The 18,315-nt window shown below is 40.0% G+C and overlaps 1 protein-coding gene across 1 annotated transcript; it reads right to left on the bottom strand.

Annotated features, from left to right (window-relative positions):
* Positions 1 to 403: 403 nt before the first annotated feature.
* On the bottom strand, positions 404 to 16,009 carry LOC116271072 (oligosaccharyltransferase complex subunit OSTC). The gene is made up of 3 exons (XM_031657694.1): positions 16,003 to 16,009; positions 10,915 to 10,920; positions 404 to 1,463 (listed from the first exon to the last, which is right to left on the bottom strand). Exon 3 carries the CDS (start codon positions 1,437 to 1,439, stop codon positions 990 to 992), a length of 450 nt encoding a protein of 149 aa, XP_031513554.1. The 5' UTR covers positions 1,440 to 1,463; positions 10,915 to 10,920; positions 16,003 to 16,009; the 3' UTR covers positions 404 to 989.
* Positions 16,010 to 18,315: the final 2,306 nt, after the last annotated feature.

Genomic DNA, 18,315 nt, shown 5'->3' with positions numbered 1-18,315 from the left:
TAAACTTGAGATGTGCTTTGAGTCTGAATTTTGCTGATTGCCTACACATGTTGCAGTTCAACATGACCATATATGTCTTGCAAATTGGAAGCTGGATCCAAGAGCTTGATCACACTCAGATTTGATGTCTTTGGAATCAAATGGTGGCATTTTTCTTTTCACCAATGGGCACATAATGTCTAGTTATGCCCAATGTTAACAAAATGATGATTTTCCAATCTGTCATTACGTTGGTTGGAATAATTTTATAAAGAGATACTCCTTCTCATCTACTAATTGATTTTCCAGTGGTACAGTTCTTAAAGGAAAGCGAGGATAAGCATTTGATGATTCTTTCATTTTAATCTGTTTCCATAATAATGCTTTAGTTGTTTATCATATACTTAGTTTTTTTCTTTCTTTCTTTTTTTTTTTTTTTTTTTTTAATTAGAAAAAGTATTTATTTCTGCTCCTTTCATTCATCTTATTGTTCAGGAAACAGTCTTACATACATATCTGAAATAATCTACCAACCATCACACACTCTAGTTAAAGGCAAAGCACCACAGGTAAAGCTGATCAGCTGTCCACAGTTCTCAGCTTATGGAATCTTGCTTCTGGATTTTATGTTAATTTCTGAAAATCAGAAATGTCATCTCCAAAAAATGTTAAGGGGGTTGTAAAAAACAATCACTTTATTTGATATTATAGTTGTAGATATGGAGTATATTTTCTTTAAGAAATGAAAAACTAAAAAGAAAATGCCACTCAACATTGTTGGTATAGCAATAGGTCAGCAGGGAAAAAAAAAATACTGTGATAAACTTGTCTCTTTAATACCAAGAAGAAATTCTAATGCAAGCTTCAATACGCTTCCTGTTTTTTCACTAGATATTTCTTTTACTGCTGCTCTTCATTCTTTTCCACATGTCATACTGGAGGATTGGTACAGCCTTTAAAACTTCATTGACAGCAAATCCAGTATCCACTGATTTCTTCTCAAAGGCACTCTAACCCATCAGATAGCCCGGCAGTTTCATTCTCATGAATACTCTAGCCATGAAAAAACTCAGTAGGACACAGACGAATCCAATGAACAGAAGAAGAAATCTATTGAGTTTTGGGATATTTGGTGCATTCGATCGGTCCAGGATTATGAAACCTAAACCTCCCATTGTAAATAGGAAGCTGGATGCAAGTCCTTCCATAATATATTGTCCATTTACTCTGTAGGCCAAGAAAGCTACCGGCCTCTGATGCCCATGTTCATCAGTCATAGAGCCAACACTTGGAGGTTCAACAATAACATCATAAATTATTCCTCCGGTAATGAGGAAGTAAGACACCACCACCAGAGCATACACAGTCATGGCCGACGGCATGTGCAACCAGGGCGGCTTCTTCAGCTTCAGGTTGGGACATTCGAGCACTAAGAACGGGACACGGTACAAGGTCTCCATGTTGGTGGCAGCGAGGGCCGTTCTCTTTTTTTTTTTTTTTTAAGAAAGACAAGTTATCTGTTGCCCAGGCTGGAGTGCAGTGGCACAACTGTAGCTTACTGCATCTCCAACTCCTGGGCCCAAGGGATCCTCTGGCCTCAGCCTCCCAAGCAGGTGGGACTACAGGTTGCACACCACCACACCCAGCTGACTTTTTAAAAACTTTTGTAGAGATGGTGGGGGATCTCAATTTGTTGCCCAGGCTGGTCTCAAACTCCTGGCTTCAAGTGATCCTCTGGCCTCAACCCCCCAAAGCACTGGGATTACGGGTGTGAGCCATAACACCTGGCCCCAATTAGTTTTTTTAAATCTCTGTAGAAATGCATGGACTCAAAGATATTTGATGGGTTCCAATTTATTACAATTCTTATCTTTGTTGAAGGTCAAATTGTCCTATCTTTGGCAATAAGAAATGGGAATGGAATGGAATGGAATGGAATGGAATGGAATGGAATGGAATGGAATAGAATAGAATAGAATAGAATAGAATAGAATAGAATAGAATAGAATAGAACAGGTGAGCCTCATTGAGCTAGCTTCTGAGCCTTTACACAGGACTCTAGTGGTCTTTAATAGTTTCCCTGATATCTGGTATATCAAGATGTTTCAGATTCACCTTGCTCATTTCCTGCCCCATATCTAGAATCAGTCATTTCTTTAAGAAATGTTTATTTCTTTGAATATGCAATGGCATTTCAAGACCACAATCTGAATACAGATATGCTTAGTGCTACTGACAAAAGGTATATCTGGAATATATATTTTAAAACTCTCAATTCGATAAGTAGCAAAAAAAATTTTAAAATGGGGAAATATTTGGACAGACATTTTAATGAATAGGTCACGGCTTCTGGCCTTTTCAGTGGATGGATGGATGGATATAGTTGGGTAGAATATGTTGCGAGTATGTGCTATTTATCCCGGTATTTTCATTAAATTCAAAAATACGGGATTTTTATTTAACCTCTTCTATACTACATCTGTATTTTCCTCCTTTCTTACTGATAATCCCAGTTCTCAAGGATACAGGGGAAAATACAATTAGAATACTCTATAATTATTCATTTATATTCTCTCATATGACACATATAACAATCAGAAAAGAGCAATATTAATATAACCACCACCAATTATAAGGACTGAAAAACAGTTTAAAACATTATTGCATCTGTAATTTCTATTTTTTCTACTTTTTATGCATATACATGTAATCTTTTCATATACTATAAGGACATATACCTATCTTAAAGCCAGTATATGGGTCTTAATATAAAAATAACTGCTCTTCAATTAAGTTATCTTACAATCTCTCCTCATCAAAATTTAGGTATGGCTAGGATACACTTTGCTAGTGTAGTCCTATAAGGAAAAGCCTTTTTCATGCATCACTTGTTAAATAGACCATCTTTGGTCAAGTGTTTGCAATGCTACCTCTGTCATATATCAACTTTCCATATATGTAAATATCTGTTTCTGAGCTCTATCTATCCCTGGGCCAACACCACATAGTCTCAATAGGTATTATATCTAGTAGAGCAAGTGTCCCTGCCTGGCAGAAACAAACACAAATTCTTTCTGAAGGAGCAAACTTTACAACCAAGCCTCAGAGAAATACCATAGTTAAAGTTCCATGTTACATATGCTCACTGCACACATAGGAAACACACAACCATGAATGAGACTCAGCAAAAATAGTGAACCTCAGAATCAGACCTGCAAAGACTCATATTATTCAAATTATTAGATACCAAATATAGAATGTAAAATAAATATGTATAAATGCATTAAAATAACATGTATTAAATACATTTGAAAATGAGCTCTGGAAAGAATCTCCAGAAATGAAAATTATAATTGAAAGTAGAATCTGGATGAATGGATTTAATACTATATTAAACACAGTTAAAGAAGCAATTAGTGAGTTGGAAGACAAAGCTGAAGAACTCACACACAATGTGGACAAAGACAAAGAAAAGGAACCTTTGAAAAAAAGATTAAGAAATGTGAAAGACAGAGTGAGTAGATCCAACACACATATTATCTTTGGTCCAGGAAGAAACAATAAGGATGAGGGAGATGCAATATTGAAAGACCTAATGACTGAGTATTTTCCAGAAGGGGTTAAGAACACCAAATCACAAATTAACCCTTACCCATTTGCCCCAAGAATACTTGCTGGCAGCACTTGCAGTTGCAGTGTTTACCTGGAGATAACTTTGCCACAAAATATTTTGTCTTTATTATTATTATTGCATTGCTCTAGTATAGCAACTTTGGAAACCATAGACATCATTCCATTTATAGCATTCTGGTTTTGATAGTGGTATTTTTGTTACAGTAGATAGCTGGCCAAGGGTGAGTGGGGCAGGAGAGGGTTCCCCCAACCACACCCACCAGGAATGTCAGGTGACCATCAAGTGATGATTTGGCAGTTGTCACACTGCCTCTCTAAAAATGATAGTTGGCAGCCAGTGCTCAGGGAGAAGCAATTTACTGATGGTCCACAGTTGTCACACTAAAGTGATCACTGATTACAGGTGCCAGGCAGAGACAATTTCCCAAACAGAAAAAAAAAAAAAAAAAAAAAAACACTTGAAATTGGTAATCAGCTTCTAATAAAATCTTAGAAACTGGGCAAGTGAGCTCAAGCATGCACATAAGAGATACAATGGTGGGGTATGACCTTCCGGGGTCATTCCACTAGAAAAGAGAAGAAAACCTCAGGCAGGCATGCATACAACTTCCTAAACACACTCTGCAGGTTCACCTCCCAAGCATAAGGAGGGTACTGCATGCAGGCAGCTCACCCTAAGAGAAGAATCATGGGAAAGGCACACAAGATACTGGAAACAGGCCAGCATATAAAGTCCTAGGATCAAGGTTAAATGGGGCACTTGACCTTCACAGGGCCCGCTTGGGTCTCTTCTAAGTGTACTTTCCTTTCTTGCTTGCTCCAAATCTTTAAATAAACTTCCACTCCTGCACTGAAACTTGCTTCAGTATCTTTTTCTGCCTTATGCCCCTAGTCAAATTCTTTCTTCTGAGGAGACAAGAATTGAGATTGCTGCAGACCAGTATGGATTTGCCACTACTAACATTTCCATTTACAAAATATGATAATTCTTGATTGCTGAAAATGTCAAATCCTAGAAAACGTAGCATTCCTATGTGTAATGTTAACATCACTCTCGAACAGTTGTTGACAGAAGATTCACTTGATGAATCTGATTTTTCCAAAATAGACAATTCTGATGATTCAGATGGTTCTGATGATTCAGATAATTCCGATGTTAGTTCTGTTTAGAAATAACTCCAAGACCCATTTTTATATTTTATTTTCACATTGAAAATAAGTCAGATTTGCTTCAGCCTCAAAGAGTAAAATTAAAGGAGCTCTGGCAGCGAGCTGCATTTTTTTTTTTCTAAATGGGAAAAGGTTTAAGGAAGTTTCCCAAAGTGCCAAACACCATAGGTGAAAAGAAAAACACAACTGAGTGCCAAATTCAGAACAATGAAAACACGGAGAATAAAATAGAAGCAGGCCAACTGAAACAAAATGTAAAATAATCCAGAAATCATCTGTAATGACTGACAGCTGACTTTTCAGCAGCCAGAATAAAACCAGAAGCTCAGAAAATAAACTTTCAAAGTACTGAAAGTAACTTTCAACCTAGAACCCTATATTCAGCAATGTAATCTTTCAAAAACAAAGGTGAAATAAAGACATCTTCAGACACAAATCCAAGAGGATTTACTATTAGTTGTACATTCACAAAAGGAACCTCTAATGAGGGTACTTGATGTCAGAAGGAAGGTTTGCAATACATGAAAATAGAATACATAAGTGTTGACCGTTTCAATGGTAAAATTAATGCCTAATTTGTGAGGCTAAATATCAAGAGAGGGTAACATATAACTTTGGGTAGGTGGTGACTGGCATTACAACACTTTAAGATTCTTATATGATTTAGAGGAGAGTAAAGTTATTAATATTAAAATGTTAATTATGCATGTTAAATTTCTAGGATAATCACAAAAGGAATAGAAATAACTATAAAAGTTCTTATTCTTATCATTATTATGATTATTATATTCCAGGGATCTTATAGAAAGAACACATATGAACACACACACACACACCAAGGATTCTGTAGTCAAAACACTTTGAATTAAACATTTCCTGCCCGATTTCTTTATATTTTTCTCAGCTAATGTGTACTATAAATCCCTAAGTGGAGACTGTAGAGGCTTTGCAGCATTTCCTATGTTTATTTGACATCAAAACCCTTATCTTATGGAATATCTATTAACATCTTGAGGTACTTGACAGTTTGGGGAGCATCTTTTAAGTTGAATCTGAATTCATGAGAGTTTGTCTATTTAAGGGAATCATAGAACCATGTGGGCTTGAGGAGAATAATAGAGTCCATGTTTGAAAGACCTCAGGTTTGGGAAAATAAGACATTAAGAAAGAGTTGAAAATACTGTTGACCAATGATACCAGAAAGGGTGGGACATATTGCAATCTGTTAAACGGAAAGGAAAAATAAAAGCACCACCTAGCAAATAGATTGGAAAGCTTCTGCTACAGGGCTGTTGGGACATCTGGGAACACTGCCAAGCAATTCTGGGGAACAGACTTGGCACTAATTGTGGCCTTGTGTTCTTTATGAAAGAAAAAAGATGATTTTATAAGCCATAACACACTACCTAGATGCAAAATTGCCAGTTAAAATTCTATTTGCAAGCAGGTGTAGGCTTTCAAATAAGCTTTCACCCAACATAGGATGCTGCCTCTTCATAATCAAATATGATGCAAACTATCTTTTCATCTACATGTTCAGTGTTTCAAAATATTCCCGAAATGGCAGGTTCCCTATGTCTTTAATTATAATGAAATCCTATGCATTCGCACTAAATGTAGTTGTTTGGTTGAGTACAGAGGAAACAAATAATCATATAAAGAAAGGAGTTTTTGCTCTTATCCATCCAATTAATTATTAGATTGGTACAAACGTAACTGTGGTTCTTGCAATTACTTTGAATGGCAAAACTGCAATTACTTTTGTACCAACCTAATATTTCCCCTTCAGCTTAACATTTTAAATGTGTCCAAGCAAAGAGAAGGGTGAATGGCATTTGGTAGTGTTTCTAATTTCAGCCTGTTTATAATATAGGATGCTATCTTTTCTTTCAGTCCATAATATTTCTATTGCAATTGAAGTAATTTAATCACACTGATGCTTTACGCTGTGCATATACCAGGCTTGTTTTCTCTGAAAATTCAAAGAAATCTGCAGACATTAATCACAGTCCTCATGGTGGAAGACAGAAAGGGTCAGCCAGATCTAAGCTCTGGCAAGAAACGATTTTGATAGGTGGAAAGAAGAGAAGACTTTCACCCTCTCCAATTCTACTGGAATGCTGTCAGTACAATTTTCTCTTCCTCTCTGATCCTATAAGTTCAAAGTCTACCTCTTCCATGAATCTTCCTTGATAACCCTGGACCACCTTAATCTTTTTCCTTTTCTAAATTCCCACAGTCCGTATCTCTAGTTCTCAAGGTAGCACTCAAATTCTCCTGCCCAGCATTGCCCCCAATTATTAGCTGGATCTTTTCCTCTAAACAATGAGGTCTTGTATTTCTGATTCCTGCTCAATTCAATGATGGGTTTACAGAGCGCAGTCCATAAATGCTGTTGATAAAGTGACTAATGTAAGAATCCGAGAGTTGGATTGTTTAGGAGCCAATTATGCTGGCAGTAGGGAGGTTTGGGATTATCGTGGGGCTATGTCATCATTCTTGTCATCTATTTTCAAAGACCTTAAGGAAACACACTGAGTACTCTTGAGAGCATCTAATCTCTCAGAATCCTTGATTATCTTTATCTGTGCTTATTATTAGATTAGACCAAAGGCAAAATAAGGACCTTTTCCTGGCATCTAAGACTCTTTATGTGACAAATAACTGCCCCAAAGGGATGGTGAGAAGAGAAAGCAGGGCATGAGGTGGTGCTGGGGACACATCTATATTTCTCACTTCTCCTGCCCTGCACCCCTCCCAACCACCACATTGTTGTTTGATTGCCACTTTGTTCTTGGATTTCCCCTCACAATCCCCTACACTTGTATCTTAAAGGACTGCTTTGAAGATGAGGATTTGGAAACGTGTGTTTAGCAACTTGTAAACGCCTCCTCCAATGTTTTGCAAAGTCGACAGGAGGCATTTTGATTATAGCTATTTGTTCTCAACACATTGAGAGTTTGCACATTAGAGATCAGATCCTGCCTCTTCTTGCCAATCAGGACAAACGCATGCAGCAAGGCTCCCCATGGAGCACCCAATGGAGCTCTCCATGGAAGGGGCATGGTTACTAAGGCCTGAGTCAGGGGAGAGGATGGGGAACACAGCCCTGAGCTCTGCTGGCTTTGGAGCGAGTTGCCTCCTCTGCAGAGAACTGATGCAGCCTTGGCTGCGCGGAGGAGCCAACATGCAGGCGCTGAGAACGCCATGCTGACTAAAGCAGAGGGCCGTTTCAGCGCGAACAGCTGGCTGATTTATTTCAGAGGCGCCGTTTCCAGGGGAATGGGAAATTGTTTAGTCTGAGATCCTTGGCTGGCTTCCTTTTACATAATTTCTGTGTCTTTCAATTATTTGCACATTTGGGGAGTTCTAGGGCCTTCCTAGACCATACAGGTGTGTACTTTTAATAAAATGCAATTTATGAAAATCCGAGTTTACAAAATTGGTAAGTTATGAGGATGGATTATTTTTACCACAAAAGGATTTTGTTACGAAATTTAGGATCCATTTTATTAGTCAATAATGTTCCTGGGGTATATAATATTATAATTATGGATTTCTTTTTTCTGACTTCAGAAGTAATCCCTGCTCCTAGCTACATGCACCACGGAGGTTAAAGCCACATGTGTTGACTTCAGACAAAACCTAGGTTTGAGACTAGGTTCTGCCACTTAGCTGTTAGTGTATTTGAATAGTTGCTTATCTTCTCAAAAATACAAGTTGAAATTTTTGCCAGGATTAAATAACATACCTCAGGCACTTAGCACATAGTAAGAGCTCAACACCCAGTAGGAAATTCTTATTTTTCTTGTTATTAGAGTATTTATATGTAAGGGTTGGTTTACCCACATTTGATGTCAATGCAACTTTCCTTGTTTGTTTACATGTGAGATCTACCTTTAATGCTATGACCCGCCTCCTTCAATTATTCTACCCCTTGCCTCTCCTGCCCAGCAGTTTTGGTTCTAAGGCTCTGGGGCTGCCCCAGGGAACAAACTAATGAGTCCTTCCCTGGATCGCTCATCACAGAGTGGGGTAGAAAAAGGGATACTCTGCCAGGCATGGTGGCTTACGCCTGTAATCTCAGTACTTTGGGAGGCCAAGGTACGAGGATTGCTTGAGCCTAGGAGTTTAAGACCAGACTGGGTGACATACTGAGACCCCATCTCTACAAAAAATAAAAATATTAGCTGGGCATGGTGGCATGCGCCTGTAGTCCCAGCTACTTGGGAGGCTGAGGTGGGAGAATCATTTGAGCCAGGGAGATGGAGGCTGCAGTGAGCTGTAACTGTGCCACTGCACTCCAGCTTGGACAACAGAGCAAGACCTTGTCTCAAAAAAAAAAAAAAAAAGAAAAAGAAATGAAAAGAAAAAGGGCTACTCCCAGATCACACTGGCTCTAGGTACAGATTCTGAAACTAAATGAGGTTTCTCTCTAAAATAGTGTTTCTCAAATTGAAGCTCATGGACCACTCTATCACTTTGCCAAAATGCAGATTCCTAAGGTCCTGCCCAGGGCTTTTGAAACAGTATCTTTCTTTGGTTGGGGGGATAGGAATATGCATTGTAATAAGCACCCAGGTTATTCCTTGTGTGTTTATTTACATGTGAGATCTACCTTTAGTGCTTTAATGCTTTAATTTCCAGTGCAGTTTCCAAGTTTGCCCAACTATAGAGTGGCCTGCAGGCTGCTTAGTAAAGATAGAAATTCCTGGGCCCATCCCAGAATATCCAGTGGTGGGGCCTGAGGTTGTGTACTTTTTTTTTTTTTCTGAGATGGAGTCTTGCTCTGTCGCCCAGGCTGGAGGGCAGTGGCGCAATCTTGGACTCACTGCCAACTCTGCCTCCCAGGTTCACGCCATTCTCCTGCCTCAGCCTCCCGAGTAGCTGGGACTGTAGGCGCCCACCATCACACTCGGCTAATGTTTTGTATTTTTAGTAGAGACGGGGTTTCACCGTGTTAGCCAGGATGGTCTAGATTTCCTGACCTCGTGATCCGCCCGCCTTGGCCTCCCAAAGTGCTGGGATAAGTGACCGCGCCCGGCCGAGGATGTGTACTTTTAAGAAGCACCCCCAGATGCCTCTAAGAAACGCTGCTCTAGAGTGACTGCCCAGTGACGTGCTCGGTGTTGTTGTTGGTCACAGTAATGGGGTAGGGGTAGGGGTTAGGGAGGGGCTTGAAGGTGTCAATGATCCAGAGAGTGACCTGGGTCAAGAGTTGAGCCTCCCTTGTGAGGGCTCATCTTTGGCTTTCTAATGTCTCCTTCATGTATAATGCCCTGTGTCCCGCCACTCCCACAGTGTTTGAGATAGGAATGCCAATCTGAAGAGAGGAGGCAAGCCCAAGAGCAAATAGCGAAGCTCGTGGGCAGAGACCAGCAATCCCAGATGAGCTGTCATGGGACCCTGGATAAATGGAAAGAATAACTGCTTATATAACAGCCAGCCCTGGCCCTCTGTCATATCCTGGTTGCAATTCCTGCCTATGGTTTTTTTCCTAAATTGCCTCCTTTCCTTAAGACAGTCTGGGTAGGTTTGTAATTCAAATGGCTTTACCTAAAACTCTGTCCTACCATCAGGAGCTGGCCTTTGGTGACCTGTGACGAGTTGCACCTTACATACCCCCCTTCTGTGCCTCTGCAGCTAGATTCGTTCTCTTAGAGCTCATGCTGCATCCCAGCTTCCCCTTGGCAGCACCCATCAGCGATGACAAGCCATCCTGCCTTATGCCCAAGTTTTGATCTGTGGCAAGCAGAACAGTAATGCTTCAACCTCATATTTCATTGACAGATGTGGCTACCAGCTTGACAAACCTAATAGTTTTACAGATGTTCTCTTGAGACATTCATCCTCTTCCCGTGACTGTCCTCTTCCAGCAAAGCTGGACAATACTTCTCTTATGCTGCCTATCCAGTGATGGGAAGGCAGCCTACAACCAGAGAGAAAAGTGTGCCTCTCTGTCTTTGTGTCGTTCCTGATTCTGCCATTTGCCCCCATCTACCATTGGAACTGACCCACCCCTCAAGACAATACTGCTTTTTTCTTTTCTTTCTTGTAGGCATTAGCTGTGATCCAAAGGGTGCTAGAAGAGTATGTTTTATCACATTTCAGCCAGCAAACATTTAATGATGCCAGCCTCTTCCAGGTGAAATATTGCAGTAGGCTCAGGTGGCATTCAAAGATAAATAAAGTCCAACTAAGAAAGTAATTCAAATGAAGAATGCTGTGGCATTCCAATAGGTGACATATTCAAGGACCAGCCATGCTATGAAAAATGTGAGTCAGGATATTAAGCAGACAAAAAAATGTAGGAGCTTTTGGTTGCAATATATGTGTGTGTTTCTATATTTGTAACTATAGAATACTGAAATCTTATTAGGAAAATGCATCAATCATGTGCATTGTATCAAGTACTGTGTTGCCAGCTGACCTAAACCAACTTGATCATTTACAACTGTTGGGTTCTTTTAGTAAGTGATGGTGATTTCCAATGACTGAGGGAAAGGGAAGGTTTTAGGTCTCCTTATGGACAAACTCCCTACCAGGAAGTAAATTACAAGGAAAGCAAATCTCAGACCAAATCGTGCAACAAACACACACACAGGCACACACACACATTTATTAGCACATAAACACAAAAAGAGTCATACAACTTGCTCTTATTGGCTCCCTCCCTTGGATCCTATGCCATATACCTTTCATACCATTTCACTTTGGCAGATACAGCAGTATTCTCTAGGGAGGATCAGCTAGCCATCAAATCAGAATCAGACAATAAACCCTCTGATGAGAGATGGGACACAGGACCAAATGGAACTTCTAGACTAAGTTGAGTCTATCTGGGGAAACTCAAAAACCTAACATTAACTCATTTCCTGCTTTTGGGATTTTTTATTTAATAGGGCCCTATCCTAGAGGGTAGTGAGTATAGATTGCCCTTTTGCCCTAAATGCAGGGAAGGACAGAGATCTAGTATTAGAAAATGCTGGAGAAAGAGGTATAGGTTTTTCCTCAGAATAGGAGAAAATTTTTGCAACCTACACATCTGACAAAGCTCTAATATCCAGAATCTACAAGGAACTCACACAAATTTACAAGAAAAAAAAACCCTATCAAAAAGTGGGTAAAAGTTTGAGCAGACACTTCTCAAAAGAAGACATTTATGCAGCCAACAAACATATTACAAAAAGCTCAACATCACTGATCATTAGAGAAATGCAAATCAATACCACAATGAGATACCATCTCACGCCAGTCAGAATAGTGATTATTAAAAAGTCAAAAGAAAAAAAACAATAGTTGCCGGTAAGGCGTGAATAAATAGGAACGCTTTTACACTGTTGGTGGCAATGTAAATTAGTTCAACCATTCTGGAAAACAGTATGGTGATTCCTCAAGAATCTTGAATGAGAAATACCATTTGATCCAGCAATCCCATTACTGGGTATATACTCAAAGGAATATAAATAATTCTGCTATAAAGACACAGTTACACATACGTTTATTGCAACAAGATTTACAATGGCAAAGTCATGGAACCAACCTGTATGCCCATTAATGGTAGACTGGATAAAGAAAATGTGGTACACATACACCATGGAATACTATGCAGCCATAAAAAGGAATGAGATAATGTCCTTTGCAGGGACGTGGATGAAGCCAGAAGCCATCATCCTGAGGAAAATAACACAGGAAGAGAAAACCAAACATTGCATGTTCTCACTCATAAGTGGGAGTTGAACAAGGAGAACACATGGACACAGGGAGGGGAACATCACACACCAGGGCCTGTTGAGGGATGAAGGATGAAGGGAGGGAATTTAGAGGATGGTCAATAGGTGCAGCAAACCACCATGGCACACATATACCTATGTAACAACCTGCACATTCTGCACATGGATCCTGGAACTTAAAGTAAAAGTTTTTTAAAAAGAAGTATAAGTTTTTTTAAAAATGCTGGTTCTGTACATGGACAATGGTGGTAGAGTGTGTGAAGGGCTCTAATAGCTTGGGCCATAGAGAGTCACAAGAATGCATGAGACGGGCACTTAGAGCTGACTGGGAAGTTCCAGGAAGGCTTCCTGGAGGAAGGAGTTAGCTAAGTGGATAAGGAGGTTTGGGAGGCAGAGAAAGTAGCACAACAGGGGGCTACAGGCAGATGGAGGTTATGTCATATTTCTGCAGGCAATTTGGTATGACTAGAGTATAGTTTATGATAGGAAGGGAGCTTAGTAAAATGTGAGGTTAAACTGCTAAACTTGGCTCAGCTTATAAATCTTAAAGGCGGTAGAAAGTCACAGGAGGATTTTTGAGTAGGAGAATATCAGTATCAAATATTCACTGTGCAGAGGTCAATCTGCCATTGTGAGAACTAACTTAAAGGCAGTTTTATAGCAGGCAGGGAGGCCAGTTAAAATGAGCTTTCAGGAACCAAGAAAGAGATTATGAGGCTCTGATCTGCTATAATGGCAAGTGAGGGTAAAGAGAAAGGGAAACGTTACAGACATAATTTCGAGGTAGACTTGATTTAGCAACAGATTGAATGTGGGTGTGAACAGGAATATCTGAGAATGACCTCGTGTTTTTAGTCAATGACAGTGACATTCCTCAAGACAAAGAATATAAGGGGAAAAGCTGATTTTTGGGGTGAGGCAGGAGGATGAGGTAAAAATATTTATGTCTGCAAGACATCCACACATATGAGGGTTGGGAGCTCAGGCAAGAAACAGAGGCTGGAGATGGGAACTGAGGTTCAGTTCTACAGAGAAGGTGGCTCATATTATAGGAGTGAATGAAGATCATAGAGAAAGTACACAAGGTACACAGAGAAGAGGAATAAGTCTAGGTTCTTAAAGATCATCATCATTTAACATTCAATCCCTTTTGTGTATTCTTTTCTGTTTCTTAAGCTGGTCATTGAGAATGGTCATTCTCTGCTTCAGGATTTTAATGCCAACTGTAGCTAATTCTGTCTTTCTGTTTGTTGAAAGCCCTGACTTTGAAAATAGCGTCTTCAACAACTGTGCTCAACCACTTTGAAGATGTGATTTGAGCATCATGTTTCTCTTGTTAAAGCACTTGTCTGTGCTATGCCTCCTGTTAACTGGCACATGGCATCTCCCTCTCTAGCCTGCCCTGTGGTAGAGGAGGGGACAGGAATGTTTCATGGCTTCCAAACCTAGAGGAGAGAACAATGTCCGAATTTTGTGCTGCCGAGAAGGTCTCCATCTCCTCAGAAGTCCTTAACTCTCTCTTCTTTCTGAATTACTTGGTAAGGCATCTCCTGGGCTATAAAAAGAATTTCTTAGAGTTTTGATGTCACAAAACAGAAACTGATGATATTTTACACACAGACTTATAAAATGTTTCCCTAAACACTATTTTGTTAGGACAACAAAAACCCCCCAAAGTAATATATGATAAAAACAAAGTAAAATCATTTGATCATGAAAGAAAAGGAAATAAAATTACTTTGGTATTTTTCATGATTATGATAAAATAATTATTTATTGTAAGACTTGAGAATATTTTTCCATTTACTCACAGCACACCTGCAGGTTATTCACAGAACACCGATGTTCTATGGCACACAATATGAGAAACCTCATCTTGGGAATTTCACTGTGATGGTCCACAGTTCCGTGCTCACCATGTGGGGTGCCATTATCTTTAAATCTGAAAAGCAATTAGAGAAAAAGAAGAGGGATAGCCCAGAGAGCTGTTAGTTCTGTCCTTTAGTCTCTACTATTCTTGTTAGTGATGTTGGAGAGAGCAGGGCTCTGGGAGGCCATGGAAAGACCCTGCAGAGTAGAAGGCAATGCTCATTGATTCTGGAAAGCAGCTGCAGCAGTGAGAAGCGTAGGAGCAGGCATAGACAAAAGGCCGCCCAAAGAGCAGAGCGGCCAAGCCACTGATGGCAATCGGCTTAATTAGCAACAAGCCACCCCTACTGCATCACAGGAGAGGGCTGGAAAAGGCTGGTGAGGATGCCCTGGCCTTACCTTATTTCCTGCATTGTGTTTCTCTCTTTCTCTCTGAATATCTATGCATAATAGATGGTTAAAGGATTTTTTTCTAAAAAAAAAAAAAAGGTAAAATCATGACTGTCATACAAATAGAAAATAGAAAATGAACCTCATCAAATATTGTGTTTCTTTTTTTAATAAATTAGGGAACAAGTAAGATGTTACAGCCGGTTTAAAGAGCCTATTGCTTAGGCTGGAGTGCAGTGGCACAGTCACAGATCACTGCAGTCTTGAACGCCTGGGCTCAAGCGATTCTCTCACTATAGGACTATAGGTGCATGCCACCATTCTTTAGAGACAGGGTCTTGCTATGTTGCCCAGGATGGTCTGGAACTGCTGGCCTCAAGCGATCTTCCTGCTTGGGCCTCCCAAAGCACTGGGATTATAGGCATGAGCCACTGAGCCCAGCCCTCATTTTTTAATCAGTGTGTATTATATCTATTTTGTGAGTAATGAGGAATAGAATAATGCTTATAAATGCCCAGTATAGTGTTTAGCACAGAGTAAGCATTCAGTGGTGATGTATATTTTTACTATTAAAATTGATAATTTTGATAATGCTGAAACTTCTGTTTATGTAACCAACTGTTGCCATTTTCATTACAAGTATAATCAGCTAAAATTCCTTTTGGATACAAAGTTTTAAATTATGAACAGACAAATAAATAGATGCCAAATATTGAGTCTGACAAAATGGTGCTTGTTTTGTCTGTGCTTGTTCCAAAACTAATTATTGAGTAGGCCTATGTTTTGTTTTGCTTTTTTTCTTTCCTAAATACTAGACATAAGTGCATCCTTGTCCCTAGACATGGAAAAGAGTTGTCAATGCTCCCTAGAAATAAAACACACGGCACAGAAACTTTATCAATAACTACTTATGAAAAAGATGACTAAACATCATGAGTCATTGACTGTCCTTTCTATGAATACATTGATTCACAGCATGGTAAGATAGGACACTTCAGGAAAACAAATCCATTCATTCCTTTACTTTCGAGATAGGAAACTATTATTCAGAGAAGTTAAGTACATTGTCCAATGCCACATAGCCATCAACAGAGCTGGAGCCAGAAGCCAAATCTGCTAATTCCTAAGTTAATTTTTTCTGAATTTCCCTATATTATCTCCTCATCTAGTTGGCCATAGCTAAAAAATAGAAGAGTAGCCTTCCTCTGTACACACTGAGTTGAGAAACCAAGCCCCATAGAAATGGCATGCAAGCTTCCCTGCAGTACTCAGGACAAATTGGACATGCCAGAAAAGGAGGTTGCAGTTGAGCAGAGCTGAGCAACCACTGTCCAGGGTGGAATGAAGGACCTCCTCGTCTGCTGCTCCTCATGATTTATTAACTGCTACTGGTGCCCATGAAATATTCATCCACTCTTTCCTAGAGTTCCTGCTTCACTGCATCAACAAACCATTGCTTTCCCATCTGTTTAGGTGTGCAGCTTGGAGAAGAAAAGCTTCACACAAAATGGAAAAGAGGCTTCTTTTCATGTTTAGCCCAGAGGCAGAACACCAATTCACTTCTTGGTTCATTGTCTTTTTCCCAGAGCACAGTCAGGGCTGACTCCCTAGGCTCCTGGACACAGAGAAGCCCTGTCACTCATGTAAGCAAAGGTTGAATAGCTAGAAAGAAGAGTGAAAGACTTCATGTGGTTGGCTGGCTGGTTGTAACACTCCCAGCTCTAGCCTGAGCTTATTTTGCTCTGTAAGCAGTAAAGCGGGGCACAAAGAGCCAGGACTTGCCTGACATGGAGGCTTTGCCAAGGCCTAGTGTCAAGCATTGAACCTGAGTTGCTCCATGCAGCCTCTCCTTTGGGGTTAGAAGCACTGCTTATAGGAGCAGAAGGAGTTAACTCTGCCCCACTTCCCTACTCCCTCTTCTTTTTAGGCTTCATCTTAGACTTTTCTTCTGCATACCCCTTAGCTGTGGTTATTCCCTTCAGCCCTCTTCTCACTTGCTGTGTATATTCTCCATAGATGTTCATATTCATGATCATGCATTCTCCCTCCACTAATAATTATTTGTAAATCTCTCTTTCTCCAGCTTCAGATCTATAGGTTCAACTACACCATCTGTCTATACCAGGATAGCCAATTGCCCTTCAACCTCCATAGATCCCAAACTGAATTTATTATCACTACCCTATGATCCCTTCCTGTCCTCCATTCACTTCTGTAAATCTTTCAGAAAAGATTTTTAAAAAGGAACCTTTCTTATTATAAATTCATATGTTGACATTGCAGCTTTGAAACCAGTTTCTTTTCAAGGTAGTTAATTAGAAACATATATAAATATTTCAGAAAAGAAGCTCCATCATATTATCAAAACTGGAGACTTGAGGTCATCCTTGATTCTCTCCATTTATTTATTTTTTATTTTTTTATTTTTTTAGAGACAGGGTCTCACTCTGTCATCCAGGCTGGAGTGTGGTGGTGCAATCAGCTCACTGGAGCTTCGAACTCCTGAGCTCAAGCCAGTCTCCCTCCCCAGCTTCCCAAAGTGCTGGGATTCCAGGCATGAGCACTGCTTCCAGCCCCTCTCCTCTTTCTTATCTTCATGTTTCAGTTATCTATTTACTGCTTATTATTGAGGCAACTTAGTGACTTAAAACTTAGTGACTTAAAAAACAACAACCACCATTTATTTTGTTCATGAATGTATCATTTGGACAACCCTCATTTTTACTCCACATGACTGAGGACCCATTTTCAAGAAGCTCACTCACATAGCTGGCAAGATGGTGCTAGTTGTCAGTGGGGAGTTCACCCAGGGCATTTGGCCAGGGGATCTCAGCTCCTCTTCACTGGGGCCTCTTCATGAGGCTCTTTGGGCTTTCTCACGGCATGGTGGCTAGGTTCCAAGAATAAGTGTTTCAAGAGACAGAAAGTGGAATATATAGGTCTCTTAAGGCCTGGGTCTGAAAACTGGCACAGCGTTACTTCTGCTGTATTCTATTGGTCATGTGGTCACAGAGCCCATCCAGACTCAAAGAGGAATAATACAAACCCAGCTCTTGGGGCGAGGTGTCAAAGAATTTAAGACTATCTTTAATCCACCACATTCTACATCCAATTAAACTCTGGCAATCCTCTCCCTGGATCCACGCCTTTTCACATGCTGTTCCTTTGGTCTTCAATACCTTTCTCCACCTTGTCCTCTTCTCTGCCCTTTTCCAAGATTCTGCTCAAGAGTTGACTCCCCAAACTTTTCTTAATCCCTCCTCCAGAAGAACACCCTATGTTAGCATTTATTATTTTGTGTTGCGATTGTTTGTATATCTTTCCTGTAAGGCTGAATTATTCATGACACAGGCATGAAAGACTATGTCTTATTCATTTTTGTATTCTCAGAACCATGGAGCTGGGCAGAGTAAAGGACCTCAGCAGACGTTTACTGAATGGATAAATGTTTCCTTGTTTTAATCTCTCAATAGTCCTGTGAAGTGGCAGAAATGGAGTGTTATTCCTATCTTACTGCACTGACCTCCTTATTGTAGATAAA

The sequence above is a fragment of the Papio anubis genome, chromosome 1, assembly GCF_008728515.1.
Source record: "Papio anubis isolate 15944 chromosome 1, Panubis1.0, whole genome shotgun sequence".
NCBI classification, from domain to species: domain Eukaryota; kingdom Metazoa; phylum Chordata; class Mammalia; order Primates; family Cercopithecidae; genus Papio; species Papio anubis.
This window is presented reverse-complemented; position numbering and strand designations above follow the sequence as displayed.